The sequence below is a fragment of the Bos indicus genome, chromosome 9 (genome assembly GCF_029378745.1).
Source record: "Bos indicus isolate NIAB-ARS_2022 breed Sahiwal x Tharparkar chromosome 9, NIAB-ARS_B.indTharparkar_mat_pri_1.0, whole genome shotgun sequence".
In the NCBI taxonomy this organism is placed as follows: Eukaryota; Metazoa; Chordata; class Mammalia; order Artiodactyla; family Bovidae; genus Bos; species Bos indicus.
The window spans coordinates 30,292,675-30,307,857 of NC_091768.1; the positions used below are offsets into that span (position 1 = coordinate 30,292,675).

Here is a 15,183-nt window from a genome sequence, read left to right on the forward strand (position 1 = left end):
CCTTCATCATTATCCACTTGCTAGTCACCCATGAAGCTGACAGCTGAATGGGAACTGATTTCTCTGGCTGCCCAGATCATTTGCATTAATTTTCATTCTTCAATTGTTTCTATTTATTCATTCATCTAGAATCTTTCATTTTCATTAACGAAGCATGGCCCTTGCTTGACTAGTATTTATAGCTGTGACAAAGCATGGTCAGAACCCTGGCAGCAGTGCATTAGGGAATTAAGAGCCACTGACTGCTTCAACCCATCTAGTCAAGTAGGAACAAGAATTGCTTCCTCCCCAATGCAGCAGAGCTGTAGATACTTGATTGGGCAGTGGAAGTTTGGTAATTAACTTTGCATGACAACCTGCCCTTCAGGTCGAGATCTAGAAGAATCCTATTGCTGCCAAATGAAATTTAAAGTTAGGACCAAAATAAATTAAATATATCCTTTCCATTGACAAATACTGAATGTTCATGTGTATATTCAAATTCAATATTGAGTTAACCTATGGCTCTATAAAAATATTTTGGAACATAACAGAAGGGAACATATTTGTAAAGAAAAATCTGATCCTGAGAACAGAATTACAGTTAAAAAAATACTTGGTTATATATAGTTGGCATTATCAATAATAAGAAATATGACCAGAAGATGAGGGGAAAAAAGATATGCCTATAATAGCTAAAATTAAAATGTTAATGGTTGACTTGAGTAATGATGTATGGAAAACAAAAATGTAATATCATCTGATATGGGCCGATTTGTTGTTCAGTCACTAAGCCATGTCTGACTCTTCATGACCCCATGGACTGCAGCATGCCAGGCTCCTCTGTCCTCCACTGTCTCCCACGGTCTGTCCATAACCATCTCATCCTCTGTTGCCCTTTCTCCTTTTGCCTTCAGACTTCCTCAGCATCAGGGTCTTTTCCAGTGAATCAGCTTTTTGCATCAGGTGGCCAAAGTATTGGAGCTTCTGCTTCAGCATCAATCCTTCCAGTGAATATTCAGGATTGATTTCCTGACAGGTTAGATCTCCTTGTAGTCCAAAGGACTTGCAAGTGTCTTCTCCAAACCACAATTCAAAAGCATCAGTTCTGAGGTACTTGGCTTTCCTTATGGTCCAACTCTCACACTTGTACATGACTACTGAAAAAAGCATAGTATCCTCCCTGCAAAAAAAAAAAAATCATATGTTGAAATTCTAAGCCTCAGTATCTCAGAATGAGGCTATATTTGGATATAGAGTCTTTAAAGCAGTGTGTGTGTGCTAAGTCACTTCAGTCGTGTCCAACTCTTTGTGATCCCAAGAGCTGTAGACTGCCAGGCACTTCTATCCATGGGATTCTCCAGGCAAAAATACTGGAGTGGGTTGCCATGCCCTTCTCCAGTGGATCTTCCCAACCCAGGGATTGAACCCATGTCTCTTATGTCTCCTGCATTGGCAGGTGTAACTTTACCACTAATGCCACCTGGGAAGCTTTAAAGGGGTTATTAAGTTACAATGAGGTCATTAAACTTAATTATGAGGTCATTAAAATGGGCTTCCCTGGTTGCTCAGACAGTAAAGATTGAGGGAGGCCTGGTTCAGTCCCTGGGTTAGGAAGATCCCCTGAACAAGGGCATGGCAACCCACTCCAGTATTTTTGCCTGGAGAATCCCCATGGACGGAGGATCCTGGCAGGCTACATCCATGGGGTTACAGAGTCAGACACTACTGAGTGACTAAGCACAGCACAGAGGTCATTAGGGTGGGTCTGAATCCAATATTACCATTACCTTACAGGAAGTAATTTGGATACCAGACATGTACAGAAGGAAGACCTCTGTGAAATGAAATGTGAAAATGTAGGGAGAAGATGGCCATTTACAAGCCAAGAAGAGAGGCCTCAGAAGAAACCAACCCTGCCAGTACCTTGATCCTGGACTTTTCCAGAATTATGAGATCAATTTCTGTTAAGTCACCCAGTGTGTTACCTTGTTACGACAATCTTATCAAACTAATACCCATGTTAAAGGCAGTTAAAAGCAGAATCAACATTCCCCCCAAATTGAGTCAAGGATATAAAAGCAAAGTTTAGAAACTACTGGAGAATGTATTTTTTTAAAGGTCAACACAATAGAACAAAAAAGAAAAATTTGTGTGTGTCTTTATCTTTGTATGACAGATTGAGATATGCTTTATCTTTATATCTGTTCCCATTCCTTCTTCCTCACCCCTAAAAATCAAAACTATAGTGAAGAGAGGTTAAATAAAAGAAAATTCTCCTCAGTGGTAATTTTTAAGTCATAAATGAAAATTAAAATATTTGAAAGTAATTGTCTCAGTTTCCTAGGAATGTCATATCAAAGTACCACGAACTCAGTAGCTTAAAACAACAGCAATTTATCATCTCACAGTTTGAGAGGATAAAAGTGTTGGCAGGGCTGTGTTCACTTAGACAGCACTGAGAAAGAACTGTTTGTTGCCTCTTTCCTCTCTTCTGGTAGCCATTGGTATGTCTCAGCTTATAGATACATCACTCCAATCTTCTGTCTTCACGAGACAGTCTCCACGTGTGTCTTTTCAGGGCCTTCCCACTGTGTGTTCACATTTTCAGTTTATTTGATATAAGTCATGTTGGAATAAGGCTCAGCCTAACCTCATTTTCACTTGATTACCTCTGTAAAGACACTGTTTTCAAATAATGTCACATTCATAGGTCCTGGGAGTTAGGACTTTGACTTATTTTGGGGGGGAGAGGCACAATTCCACCCATAACATTGCTGTACCAAAACATTACCAATGTTAATCACTGTATTATTATTTTTTAGTAGGCATGTATTGCTTTTATAATCTGAAAAATGTTTTTCAGAAAGTAAATGATTTTTGTAAAAAGTCTCATTTTTGAGTTCTGTACATTAGCTCTCAGTTTCTATGTTATATAATTCTGGTTGATTTAAATTGTTTTATTATTCAGCAAGAGTCCATTTGCATTAATGTAACATTTAGCAATCTGTCATCTGCATAATTATACATCTGTGATTCTAGGTAGGATAGAAGATGCTCCCATTTCTGAATTAAAATAGTCTCAGCATTTGTTATCTGAAGAGAGCAGACTAGTGTTATAGGTAAGAGAAGGACAATATGAATCAAGAAGGCATTTAGCAATAGCATAGGAACAGTATGAACACCATCAGTTAACCCCTAAGTCCTGAGTTGGGACTTGAGTAATGGCCTTGGGAGGCCATTAGAGTTTTCTCACACATTAGGCAAGTAGGTGAGGCATCCTTATATCCTTATTAGGCTTCTTGTAGTCAGACTGTCTATTTTGATTGAATGGTTTTATGTGAGTTATTATATTGAGTACTGCTTTTAAAAAGTCAAAATGGCTATATCAGCTTTCTAATGACCTAACTTTTATTTTTTTTTCCTAGATTTGTATGCAATGGATAACTCAGTGTTTTTGGAATTATTTAGATTGGATAGAAATCTGCCATTACATTGCTACCTGTGTTTTCCTTGGTCCAGATTATCAAGTGTATATCTGTATAGCTATATTCAAACATCTTCAACAAGACATTCTACAGCACACTCAGACTCAAGATCTGCAGGTTTTCCTAAAAGTGAGTAACTTTATTTCTAGAGGAAAAATTTTGGTTGAAAGTTGTCAACTTTGATGGGGTACCTAGTGCCGGGTATTTTTCTATATGCTCATGCAATCCTAAAAACAACCTTGAGAGGTAGGTATTATAATCTTTATTTTAGAGATGAGGAAACAGGTATTAAGTACATTGCCCAAGATTTTACAGCTGGTGAATGCTGCTAAACTGTGATGGGGCTGGGATATGAAGGTAAGCTGTCTGGCTACAAATTTTGCTTTTAACCAGTATGCTGTGCCTAAAGGACTTTTTTTTTTTTTTTTTTTATACTCCTGTATCTTATTTAGCTAATAAAAGTTCAAGTTACTATGTGTTAATACACAGCTTTGAAACTTTTTTAAAAATGTAATTTATTATACCTTCATACTCTATTTTTCTAAATTTTGAAATATTTTTTGAAAGGTTTCCATGAAAGAATCTATCTTAACACTGTTTTTAAAAGTCATTATTATATAGAAGTACAGAAGTTAATATTTTAAAGCAAGATCAAATAGCTTTCTTTTTCACAATAATGTGACTTTTGAAACTCTGGACTTTAGAAAATATAAGATATATAAATACCTCCCTATATGTGATTCTTGCTGAAAATGCAGATTTGTTTTAAGTTTAAATATTTCCTTGAATTTAAGTATATTTCCCTCCCCCTGCTACCCTCAGATACATACGCATGCATAGACACACTTACCCTAGAACCAACATTCGTCATATGTAGCTTTTTTCTAGGTGGACAAATAATTTCCATGTGAATTAATTTTATTTTTATTATTTATTGTTAGATATTTTTCAGTTATTTTTCTTTTTTTGTTTCTCATTTATTTTTTATTAAAGCATAATTGCTTTACAGATTTTTGTTGTTTTCTGTCAAACCTCAACATGAATCAGCCATAGAAATATATATATCCCCTCGCTTTTGAGCCTCACTCCCATCTCCCCCCATCCCACCCCTCCAGGCTGACACAGAGCCCTGTTTCAGTTTCCTGAGACATACAGCAAATTCCTATTGGCTATCTATTTTACGTATCGTAGTGCAAGTTTCCTTGTTACTCTTTCCGTACATCTCACCCTCTCCTCCCCTCTCCCCATATCCATAAGTCTATTCTCTTTGCCTGTTTCTCCATTGTTGCCCTGTAAATAAATCTTCAGTACCATTTTTCTAGATTCTATATATATACGTTAGAATATGGTATTTATCTTTCTCTTTCTGATTCACTTGTCATTTGATGATGTCTTTTGTAAGTAAATGTCATTGATCATTTAAGATTGATAAACTGTCAAGCATTTTTATTTCATAAATACTAAATCCAAAAGGTCTCATACTTCCTACATGTATCATAGAATTATGATCTTAGAAACATTCGTAATGAAATAAGGTATAACACAACAATGGTCATACAAGCAGAAGGAAAATTTAGGTAGAAAAAGAAAAAAATTATCTGTAAAAGGTGATTTGGAGAACAGGGATGGTTAAGTAAGTGAGAATTATATTGAGGACAAAATGTGGGTTCCTTTTCAGTAAGGGGCATTTTCATTAGTTGCAGTGGTCAGTTAAAGGGATTTCAGGGCCTAAAATTTCCCCAAATACTTACATTTGAATGCCTTCTTACCTATAATTATCTATTCTCTTATCCTACTTTAGTTTCTTTTATAGTGTGTGTCACTGACTGAAATTATCTTAGATATACTTTTGTCAGTCTTCCCCAGTATACTGTATAAGCTCCACAAGGATTGTGATTTTGTCTATCTCAGTTACTAGTGTATTTTTCAGTGCTTTGAACAGCACCTGGTACATGGTAGGTGCTCAATAAACACTTGCTAGAGTAAACAATGAATGTAAATAAATATAAAGGGAGAGATTAATGGACTTAATTGTATTCACATTGAATAACAAAAATTACTAACACCTTCCTTTCCACCAGAGGGGTGTCCATATATTTCATCATGTTTAACCTGATAGATGCTGGTGATTATTGCAATCTCACCTCTTCCTGATTGCTGCCAGGAAAAATAATAGAGTTTACAAATGGTGACCTCTTTAAATATTTCCCAAACTCTGTTATGCTCTAGGCATAATGCTATCAGTTTAAAACTAAAGAATTTTAAAATGAGGGTTTTTTAAAGATAAAAGATTATCTTTACTAAGTCCTACTTAAATTACTAAAATTTTAATTGAATTGGCTTAAATCCAAAGTAAGGGCATGTTGGCAAAGAATTAATTTTAGCAGTTGTCCTGGAGCTAACCTTACTTCTTACTCCTGCTGTTTGCATTCATCTGAGGTATTAGGAAAAATGCCTTTCTAATACCATGACTTCATGTTATTTTTTGTTTCCAGCAAGTAGATCTGGGGTCACTGATCTCTTTTGATGAGCAGTTATTTTTCTTGTGAGATAAATTCCAGTATACTCTATTAAGTATGCATTTACATACCCCTTTAACTACTCCATTAAGCCCAGTTAAAATGTCTTCTTTGAAAAGTATGTAAACATATGTACACTATTTTTCACTTATTCATATATTAACCAATAATGAAATTTCAATTAAGGAAGTGATTTTATTCTTCCTTTCCTCAGGAAAGGAAAATCCACCAAGTCAGAGAGACATAGGATTTTTAAAGTCCTCATTAAACTGTTGTTATGTGGATTAAACCTTTGAAATTAGGTTTTATACTTTCTGATCCAAAATCTCAGACTTGTACAAAGGGAGAAAAAACTTGTCAATAATTTTCCATATAACTACATACCACAGCCATAATGATATTCTTACGTAGGTTACGTTATGCCCTGACTCTACATATTTAGTAATGACTGTTTCTGATAGGAACAGGACGTAGAGTAGTTCAGGGGACTTTTACTGTTTATTGTATGCATTTATGAGGGCTCTTTTTTTTTTAAATTTTTGAAGAATGAGCCCCTACTTTTGTAATAAAGCTATTTTTAAAAAGGGTATTAATCATTATATAAAAATAGATAGAACAAGCATCAACTGTGCTAAATGAGTTCAAATAATTAGACCCAGTTGAAATAGTTTGCAAAATATTGAAAAACCACAAACATGTTTTCAATTACAGTATTATCAGTTATCCTGAGAAACTTGAGAAAATGAGATGATTCCAGAAAATTGAAAATATAAAATTCTTTTCCCTGTTTAATTTCATGTATTTACAGAAAGAGATAAGATAGAAGCATTGCTTTAGGAATAAAAATCTCTCTGAAGCATATAGTATAGAGAAAATACCAACTCATTCTGTATTCGCTTTGGTTTGGGCTCAAGATTTGAAATTAAGTAATTGAGTCTAGACTCAGTGCTTGAATTTATGGTAACCCCCTGAATAATTCTTCATGATCCGTATATTAAAAAAAGATGACTTGGGATTTCTTAACTAAGTTTCACCTAATTAAAAAAAAAAACAAGCAGAATAACTTGTTTATATTTCCTCATTTGATTAAACCACTAAAAGATTAGATGAATGCCATGGGTGTAAGTTTATCAGCAAGGTATCGTCTGAGTTTTTTGCAGCATCTTTTTAAACACAACAAATATGTGGGTTGGATAATAGAGCAGCTAAGTGCATTATTCCCACACTATGGCATTGGATAAATTACGGCTGAGCTAGAAGACAACTTCTAAAGATGTGCTGAAAATCTTAGTCTTGAAACTAAAATTTTTCTGTGACAGATGATAGTTCAGAAAATCTGTAGGCATCAAACTTTCAGAAACGAAAACATCATCTGACAAAATTAATTTTTTCAATATCTCAGACTTGAAAATCTAAAGTTGGGTTGGTTTGTTTTTTAATGAATCTCTTTTTTTCTCTCTCTCACATGCATTCCCCTACCGCCACCACCCCCCCGCCCCCGCCACACACACACACATACAGACACACACAAAAGCAAGTTTAGGTTGATTTACTTTGATGGTATTTTAAGAAGACCCACTGTTTTAGCAGACTAGCTGTATTTCATTGCTTTCTGCATGTTAATAGGCTGGCAGTGATCTTGGTTTTAGTTTATGAATTCAACCTGGGGAAAAACATCACTGAAATGCCAGGCTGGGAAAAGATTGCCTTCCAGTGAAATTAGGCTGTGAAGACTCAAAATACTTAATTAAAATGCTTCAAGTAAATCCTGCATATTATGGAGAAATCAATTTATAATTATGTAAAAATCAGATTAATTTCATCCCATCAGTAAATTGTCAAGTGGGTTTTTTTGTTGTTTCTACTTGCAGCTGTGGTTACTCGAACATGTTGGCATAAGAAATAGAGATCAGACTGAAGAAAAAAAAAAAACAAACTAATTGTATAGTAAGCTCTTAAAAGGCAGAAGTGTTTATAGTATTAAAAATAATTCACCATCTGAAGGAACAGATGCAACATGTTCAGTGTGTTATTCAACTGTGGTTATGTTTTTTGCCTTCACCTTACATCATTTGAGCCCACCTCAAGTTAAATTCTGCCACTCTGTGTAAGTTTGGGCATGTTGCTTACCTCCATATGCCTAATTTTTCTCATATGTTAATTGAGCATGAAATAATACCTATCACTTAGAGTTGTGGAGGAAAGAAATGAGATGATATCTGTGAAATACTTCTACAACATTATCTGATACATAGCAAGTGCTTTAAAAAAAGTTAGTAGTGACTTGTTTCTCCATCTCTGTTCATCCTCCTTTTAGCGAGCCCATCCATGCTTAACATTATAAATTTGTAGTGCGATCAAGAAAATCTAACTCAATCATTTCAGAGAATGTAGCTTAACAAAAATATCATGACCACCATTGATACTGTGAATGCTTATTGAATGACAGGCACTGGGCAAAAGGATTGCTCATTCACTCAATGACCCTTGCCCAGCTTCTGTGTTCCAAGCATTGTGGTGGTTACAAGATAGGCAATGGCCTACCACATTGACTTTAATGTTTTACTTATTACTGTTGTTCAGTCATGAAGTCATGTCTGAGTCTTTGTGACCACATGGACTGCAGCACATCAGGCTTCCCTCTCCTTCACTCTCCCAAAGTTTGCTCAAACTCCTGTCCATTGAGTCAGTGATGTCATCCAACCATCTCATCCTCTGTCATTCCCTTCCCTTCCTGCCTTCAATCTTTCCCAGCATCAGGGTCTTTTCCAGTGAGTCAGCTCTTCACATCAGGTGTTCAAAGTATTGGAGCTTCAGCTTCAGCATCAGTCCTTCCAATGAATATTCAGGGTTGATTTCCTTTAGGATGGACTGGTTTGATCTCCTTGCTGTCCAAGGAACTCTCGAGTCTTCTCCAACACTACAGTTCAGGAGCATCAGTTCTTTGGCACTCAGCCTTCTTTATGGTCCAACTCTCACATCCATACAGGACTACTGGAAAAACTATACCTTTGACTATATGGACCTTTGTTGGCAAAGTGATGCCTCTGCTTTTTAATATGCTGTCCAGGTTTGTAATAGCTTTTCTTCCTAGGATCAAGCATCTTTTAATCATGGCTGCAGTCACTGTCTGCAGTAATTTTGGAGACTAAGAAAATAAAATCTGCCACTGTTGCCATTTTTCCCCCATCTAGTTCTACTAATAGATAAACAATATGTGAATGAATATATAATATCTCAGGTACTGATAGATCTTAAATATAAAGAAATCAAACATGGTAAGGGAGTCAGACAGATTCATAAGTGCTATTTAGATAGAGTCTAGTAAAGACTGCTGTGAGTGGGTAATCAGAGACTGAATGAAGCAAAGGAAAAAGAAAAGCAATGCAAGGACTTCTGTGCAAAATCCTTCTAAATGAGACGGCAAATGTAAGGGCTCAGAGGTAAGAATGGGCTTGGCCCACTTATAAAGTGTTGAGATGACCACTGTGGCCAAAACAAGGTGAGGGACTAAGAACGGTCAGGGATGAGGCAGGAATCAAATCACATAAGGCTTTCTAGTTCACGGTAAAGAGTTCAGAAAACACAGTTTATGTTGTTATTGTCTATATTTACACACAAAAAAATGAGGCTTAGAGAATCTGTAAACTTTCCCAGGTTAATTTGTCTAGTAACTAACACAGGTGAGTTTGAACCCATTTTGGTCTGAATCCAAATCCTATGCCCTTTCTAGTGTATCCCTGACTAGTCTGTTTACTTAAAAAAAAAAAAAAAATCCTAAATTCAGTGGACTTTCTAACTAAATGCTCTCACTAGTAAAAGGAAACCAGTGGATACATACTTGAAACTAGATTCTGTGTACAAAGGAGAGAGGGAAGCTGTGTATATGCCATATTGTATAACATTGAATACACACACAACATTGTGGTTTAGGATGGTAATTTTTACTACTTTTTTCATGATTCAATGTTTGAAACTCAACATTAATGAAAAGAGCAATTCATTTAAGGTACTTTGGTTGAAAATCCACTGCATAGAAAAAGAGAACGTAATATGCTCAAAATAAACCAAGATATAAACTGTTCCAGAAGTAATTTATTAAAAAGAAAAAACTTGAATAGAGTACTATCTGTATAAAATGTGATAATGTTACCTTATATAATTATATATGTCTGCCTATTTAAAGAATAAGGTAATTCTTATTTTTATCCACAGTCCAATATACTTAGGTCTATAAATAAAGTGATAATAAAACAGTATTCTGAGGGAATGGCCCCTTTATAACTTGAATGATTAGCTGGCAGTCTAAGTGGTCATAATTACAAAGAAAAGTAATTCACTAAAAGGCAATGAGAGAATATTTAGGATAAAATCGGAGAAGACAATAACACCCCACTCCAGTACTCTTGCCTGGAAAATCCCATGGATGGAGGAGCCTGGTGGGCTGCAGTCGATGGGGTCGTGAAGAGTTGAATACGACTGAGCGACTTCACTTTCACTTTTCACTTTAATGTCATGCATTGGAGAAGGAAATGGAAACCCACTCCAGTGTTCTTGCTTGGAGAATCCCAGGGACGAGGGAGCCTGGTGGGCTGCCGTCTATGGCGTTGCACAGAGTCAGACGTGACTGAAGCAACTTAGCAGCAGCAGCAGCAGCAGTAGGATAAAATGGAAAATATTCCACTTTGAAGACAAAATGGAATTCAGAAGTTCTGAAATTTTATTCAGAGTTAAAATTGCCTGTGAATTTTAAATCTATATAATTTAAAAACATTTCTTTTAAAATGAATATTTTATATTTCTCTTATGAAATAAGGCCTTAATAACCTTATTTGCCATTTTTATGGGTGTCTCTTCAGTATAGTTATCAGAGTATTTTCTCTTTATTTTAATATTAATGTCTAAAATGGGAACCACAATTCAAAAAACATGTTTTAAGAAAAAGGTATTTTTAAACCAAGTAATAGCTATGGTTCTCCACAGGTAGTTTTTATTTTTAAACTAAAGTGGAGCAATAATCAAAAGATGTTAAAGTAGGTTTTGCTTACTTTTGCCCAGGAAGAATTATTAGCGCTATTTTTCAAATGCAGTCATTCCCTATTGTAATTCACATATAATGAACAATAAGCATTCTTTTAAAAATCATGAATATGCACAAAGACAATTTTTCTGGCATTAAGTTTTTTTTTCTTCTGGTTAGAATAACACATTACTGTAATTCTTTTCCAACTTAGGTATAGTTTTAGTGAAGGGGTGATTAATGTTAAATCACACGTAATTTAAATAGTTCAATGACTACAACAGTTAAAGTGAATTCTTGAATAGCAAGAGTAGTCTTACTTCAGTCCTACTTTTACGCCAAAGAAAAAAGTGAACTATGTTTGATAGAGAAATTTACAAAGATGTAGTATTTCTGCTCTTCTTAAGATGAACATCTTCCTTTTGATTCAGTTGCTTATACATAAAACTGGAGATATGATATATACCTTAGCTGTTAATGTTTTAGAACAGAGACCTGTCTCATTCATCTTTGGGTCTTCATTGTATAACCAAGAACCTTACATACCATAAGGGAATGAATGAGGTTAATGAATGAAGAAATGGATAATGTCACAAATATTTTAAAATTAAGAGTAGTTCAAATTTTTACGTTTGGAGGTATTAACTCTTAGTCTTAAAGGTATAATCTTATTCATCTAACTTAACATCATTTAATTTTCTTAGTTATGATATCAATTTTATAGATCACTAAGAATACTTGTTTTTAAGGTACCAATGAACTCTTCTCTCAGATTACCCAGATTTTCGGTGATATATGACAAGTAATATACTCTTCTCCCAAGTTATCTGTGAACTATTACTAATCTAGTCATCACTAGTGACATCTGAGGCCTTTAAAAATGTGCATTCTTTTTTTGGCTATATCATGTGGCTTTTGGGATCATAGTTCCCCAACCAGGGATCAAACCCTTAACCCTTGCATTGGAAGCATGGAGTCTTAATAACTGGACCACCAGGGAAGTCCCAAAAAACGTCCATTCTTACTGAGAATTTGTGATGTTTTCCTAGTACCCTACATTTATGTCTCTCATCTACAAACTGATTTGTCTCTAAACACTGTATTTGGTATATGATAATATATTATCTTTGATTCTTTTGAATTTTTTTGAATTTTGTATTTATTAGTAGATTTTACCTTTAAGCTGTTATCTCCAGAAAGGCATGAATTGTCAAAATTTTTTATAACATCCAAAATTTCTAACATGTTACAGTGAATCAAGGATCAAGTTTCTTTTGCAGAATGTTGTTGTTACTTTGAAAGGTTGGCATTCCACAGCTAGTATTTGGAGATACTAAAATAAATAGTCCTAAAATTTCCTAAAAGTGTATACGATTCTAAATGGATGCTTTGTTATTTTTCATTCTTGAGTGCCACATTTGGGACACTAGCCATTAAATTACAAATTAGTATAGATATGCATAATACCAACATTATGAATTGCAGACTGCTGGAAGTTTTATGAATGTAGCTGTAGAATAGATATTCCTTGTAATATTGTAAGTGTTCTTTGATAAGCTTTAAAGTCTTTACTGATTACAGATGTAAGCAATCATTCTATAATTGGAAGTATTATATCTAAAACATTAGGAAGGTTTCATTATCTAAGTGTTTGTTTTTTGTTGTTGTTGTTGTTAGCTATAAAGCAGTTTTGGTTGTGAAAACAGACAACCTAGTTATCACAGGGACATGATTTTTTGCTATTTTATATATATATATATAGCTTACTAAATAAAAAGCATTTACTATCAACATAAAACCCCCATCTATAGCTGAGAAAAATGATATATCAACTGTTTTAAACCCATTAACTTAGAACTGTGTGTCTTTACCCAAGCAAATGAACATCTCTATATATCTTTTGACAGGAAGAAGCACTGCATGGGTTTCGAGTGAGTGATTACTTTGAATACATGGAAGTTTTGGAACAAAACTACCGACCAGTGTTGCTGAGAGACATGCGGAACATGAGAGTGCAAAGCACATAGATCATGGAAAACACAATTGATTTTTATGTTTATTTTTAAAGGAAACAAGGATTTGATTATTTTCTGTGTCCAGAACAACATATGCTTTGTGAAAACACACTATTATAGATCAGTACTGAGAGTTTTTGAATATAATAATATATTCAAGTAGGTATTAGCTCAATTGAAGTGAATTCATTTTTGTAAGTTTGTTGTTGTGTAAGGTTGTTTTGGCTTTCCCTGGTGGCTCAAACAGTAAAAAATCTGGCTGCAATGCAGAAGACCTAGGTTTGGTCCCTGGGTTGGGAAGATCCCCTAGAGACGGGAATGGCAACCCATTACAGTACTCTTGCCTGGAGAATTCCATGGGCAGACGAGCCTGGCAGGCTACAGTCCTTCAGATTGCAAAGAGTTGGACATGACTGAGCAACTAACACAAGGTTGTTTTATAATCAAATCCAGCTTACTTATAGTTCTTTATGTTTAAGAGTTAACCTTAACCTACATTTCCTTCTTCCCAGGATGATTAATATATTTTTTTCAATGAGCTTGGAAATAGCAGCATTACTGTAAATAGCTACCATCCAAAGAGAGTCCATGGAGACAAGACAGTTGCTTTCTTCGTTTTTGTCTGTACATATAAAAGAAAATAGGCAAAACCATAACTGCTTATTTTACATATAGAGGAACAAATCATATTTATCATGGCAAGTGGTAGGAAAATTATTTTCGTCAGGCATAATTGTTTTTCTAGGAATTGCTTTTGACACCTGTATCAATTTATAATTTTTCACGTGAAATGTAGTCTCAACATGGTTCATTTAAAAGATAGATTGATTATTTCATACTGATATGCATTTAACACTCATTTTTTATGTGGTTTCCTTAGTGATAGATTTGATTTGATTTGTAATGAACTTAAGAACATTAAAGAGAATATATTTGTAAATTATTTTAAATGACCAACATAGTGTTTTGTTTTATTTAAATAGAAGGCTTTGCTCCATTGAGATTAATACAATATGCTAGGGTCTCTTTTCTTATAACCATCACATCTAATAGGTGAAAGATAAGACACAAAAATACTAATTTTTCAGTTGGCAATTTCAACAGGTTTTTAAAATTATAAGTAAAGGTCATTTTGTATTCCTTGCTTATATTTAAATGTAAATCAACCATTAAAACCATTCTAAAGCCTTTTTTCTTTTCAACCAAAAATGGTTTATCTCCAGACTATTTTTCATTTTAGTATAGTGAAATAACTGGTACCATACAATTTTCCCCAGTTTTGTGATATTTAAGCTATTGCAGTATCAACCTTCTAGAATCAGGTTTTGTGCAGTAAATGCCAACAATAGCTTCTCAGTAATGATGTTCCTAAAGGGCATTGAAAAAGTTGAAAAAAGAAAACTGAGCAAGTTAATTTGACATATTGCTCACTTTAGCTCTGGCCGAAATGAATTAAGGAAGAAAGCCCCAGGTTACTCAAAACACCAAGTTTTGTCTACTTTTAAACTTAATTTTGAAAAGCTGTTCCACAGAACCTGTAATACATGATTATGTTTATGTTTCTTCCCATTCTGTTCCTGAGATACTGTTACTGGTCTTGAGAAACTTGCAGCTTTATTTCTTTTTAAAAACTCTAACATGGTAATTGGAAATACAAATGGAGAAGGAACTATAACTTAATTTTATAATATTCATTGGTGATTTTGATCAGAAACTTAAGATCTAGATTATAATTATATTTTGCACAGGCGACTTCAGCTAGAGCCAGAAGGCTTTTGTTTTTATCTGATAAATATCTTATGAACAATGACTCAGCAGGTTGGTGACATAACATATAAAATAACAGTGTTTTTTGTAACTACCATTGTGAATTATCTTTGTACCTATTTTACTTTAAAATTACTCTTTAAAGTAGAAATAAATATAGCCCTGTATTGCCTCTCAATTTTATTTTTAATTAAAGTAAGTTCCTAGAACTTATTTGTGAAGGAGGACCTTATATATTTTACAGGATTTATTATAATTATATTTTGTTACAATGTAAACAAATTTGTGAAAAATTCAAATGTTCTTATATCCATCTTCAAATATCTGTTCCAAAGACTAGCAAGGAGAGATAAGAAAGCCTTCCTTAGTGCAAAGAAATAGGGGAAAAGAATAGA

The 15,183-nt window shown here is 34.3% G+C and overlaps 1 protein-coding gene across 7 annotated transcripts in view; it reads left to right on the plus strand.

Moving 5' to 3' along the window:
- The window catches only part of TBC1D32 (TBC1 domain family member 32), a 206,220-nt gene extending 191,254 nt beyond the window's left edge, over positions 1 to 14,966 (plus strand). For all 7 annotated transcript variants that reach the window (XM_070795892.1, XM_070795889.1, XM_070795891.1 and 4 more), the window contains 2 exons: positions 3,408 to 3,596; positions 12,914 to 14,966. In XM_070795892.1, coding sequence (XP_070651993.1) covers positions 3,408 to 3,596; positions 12,914 to 13,033 — 309 coding nt within the window. In that variant the 3' untranslated portion in view covers positions 13,034 to 14,966. The remainder of the gene's footprint in view (positions 1 to 3,407; positions 3,597 to 12,913) is intronic.
- Positions 14,967 to 15,183: the final 217 nt, after the last annotated feature.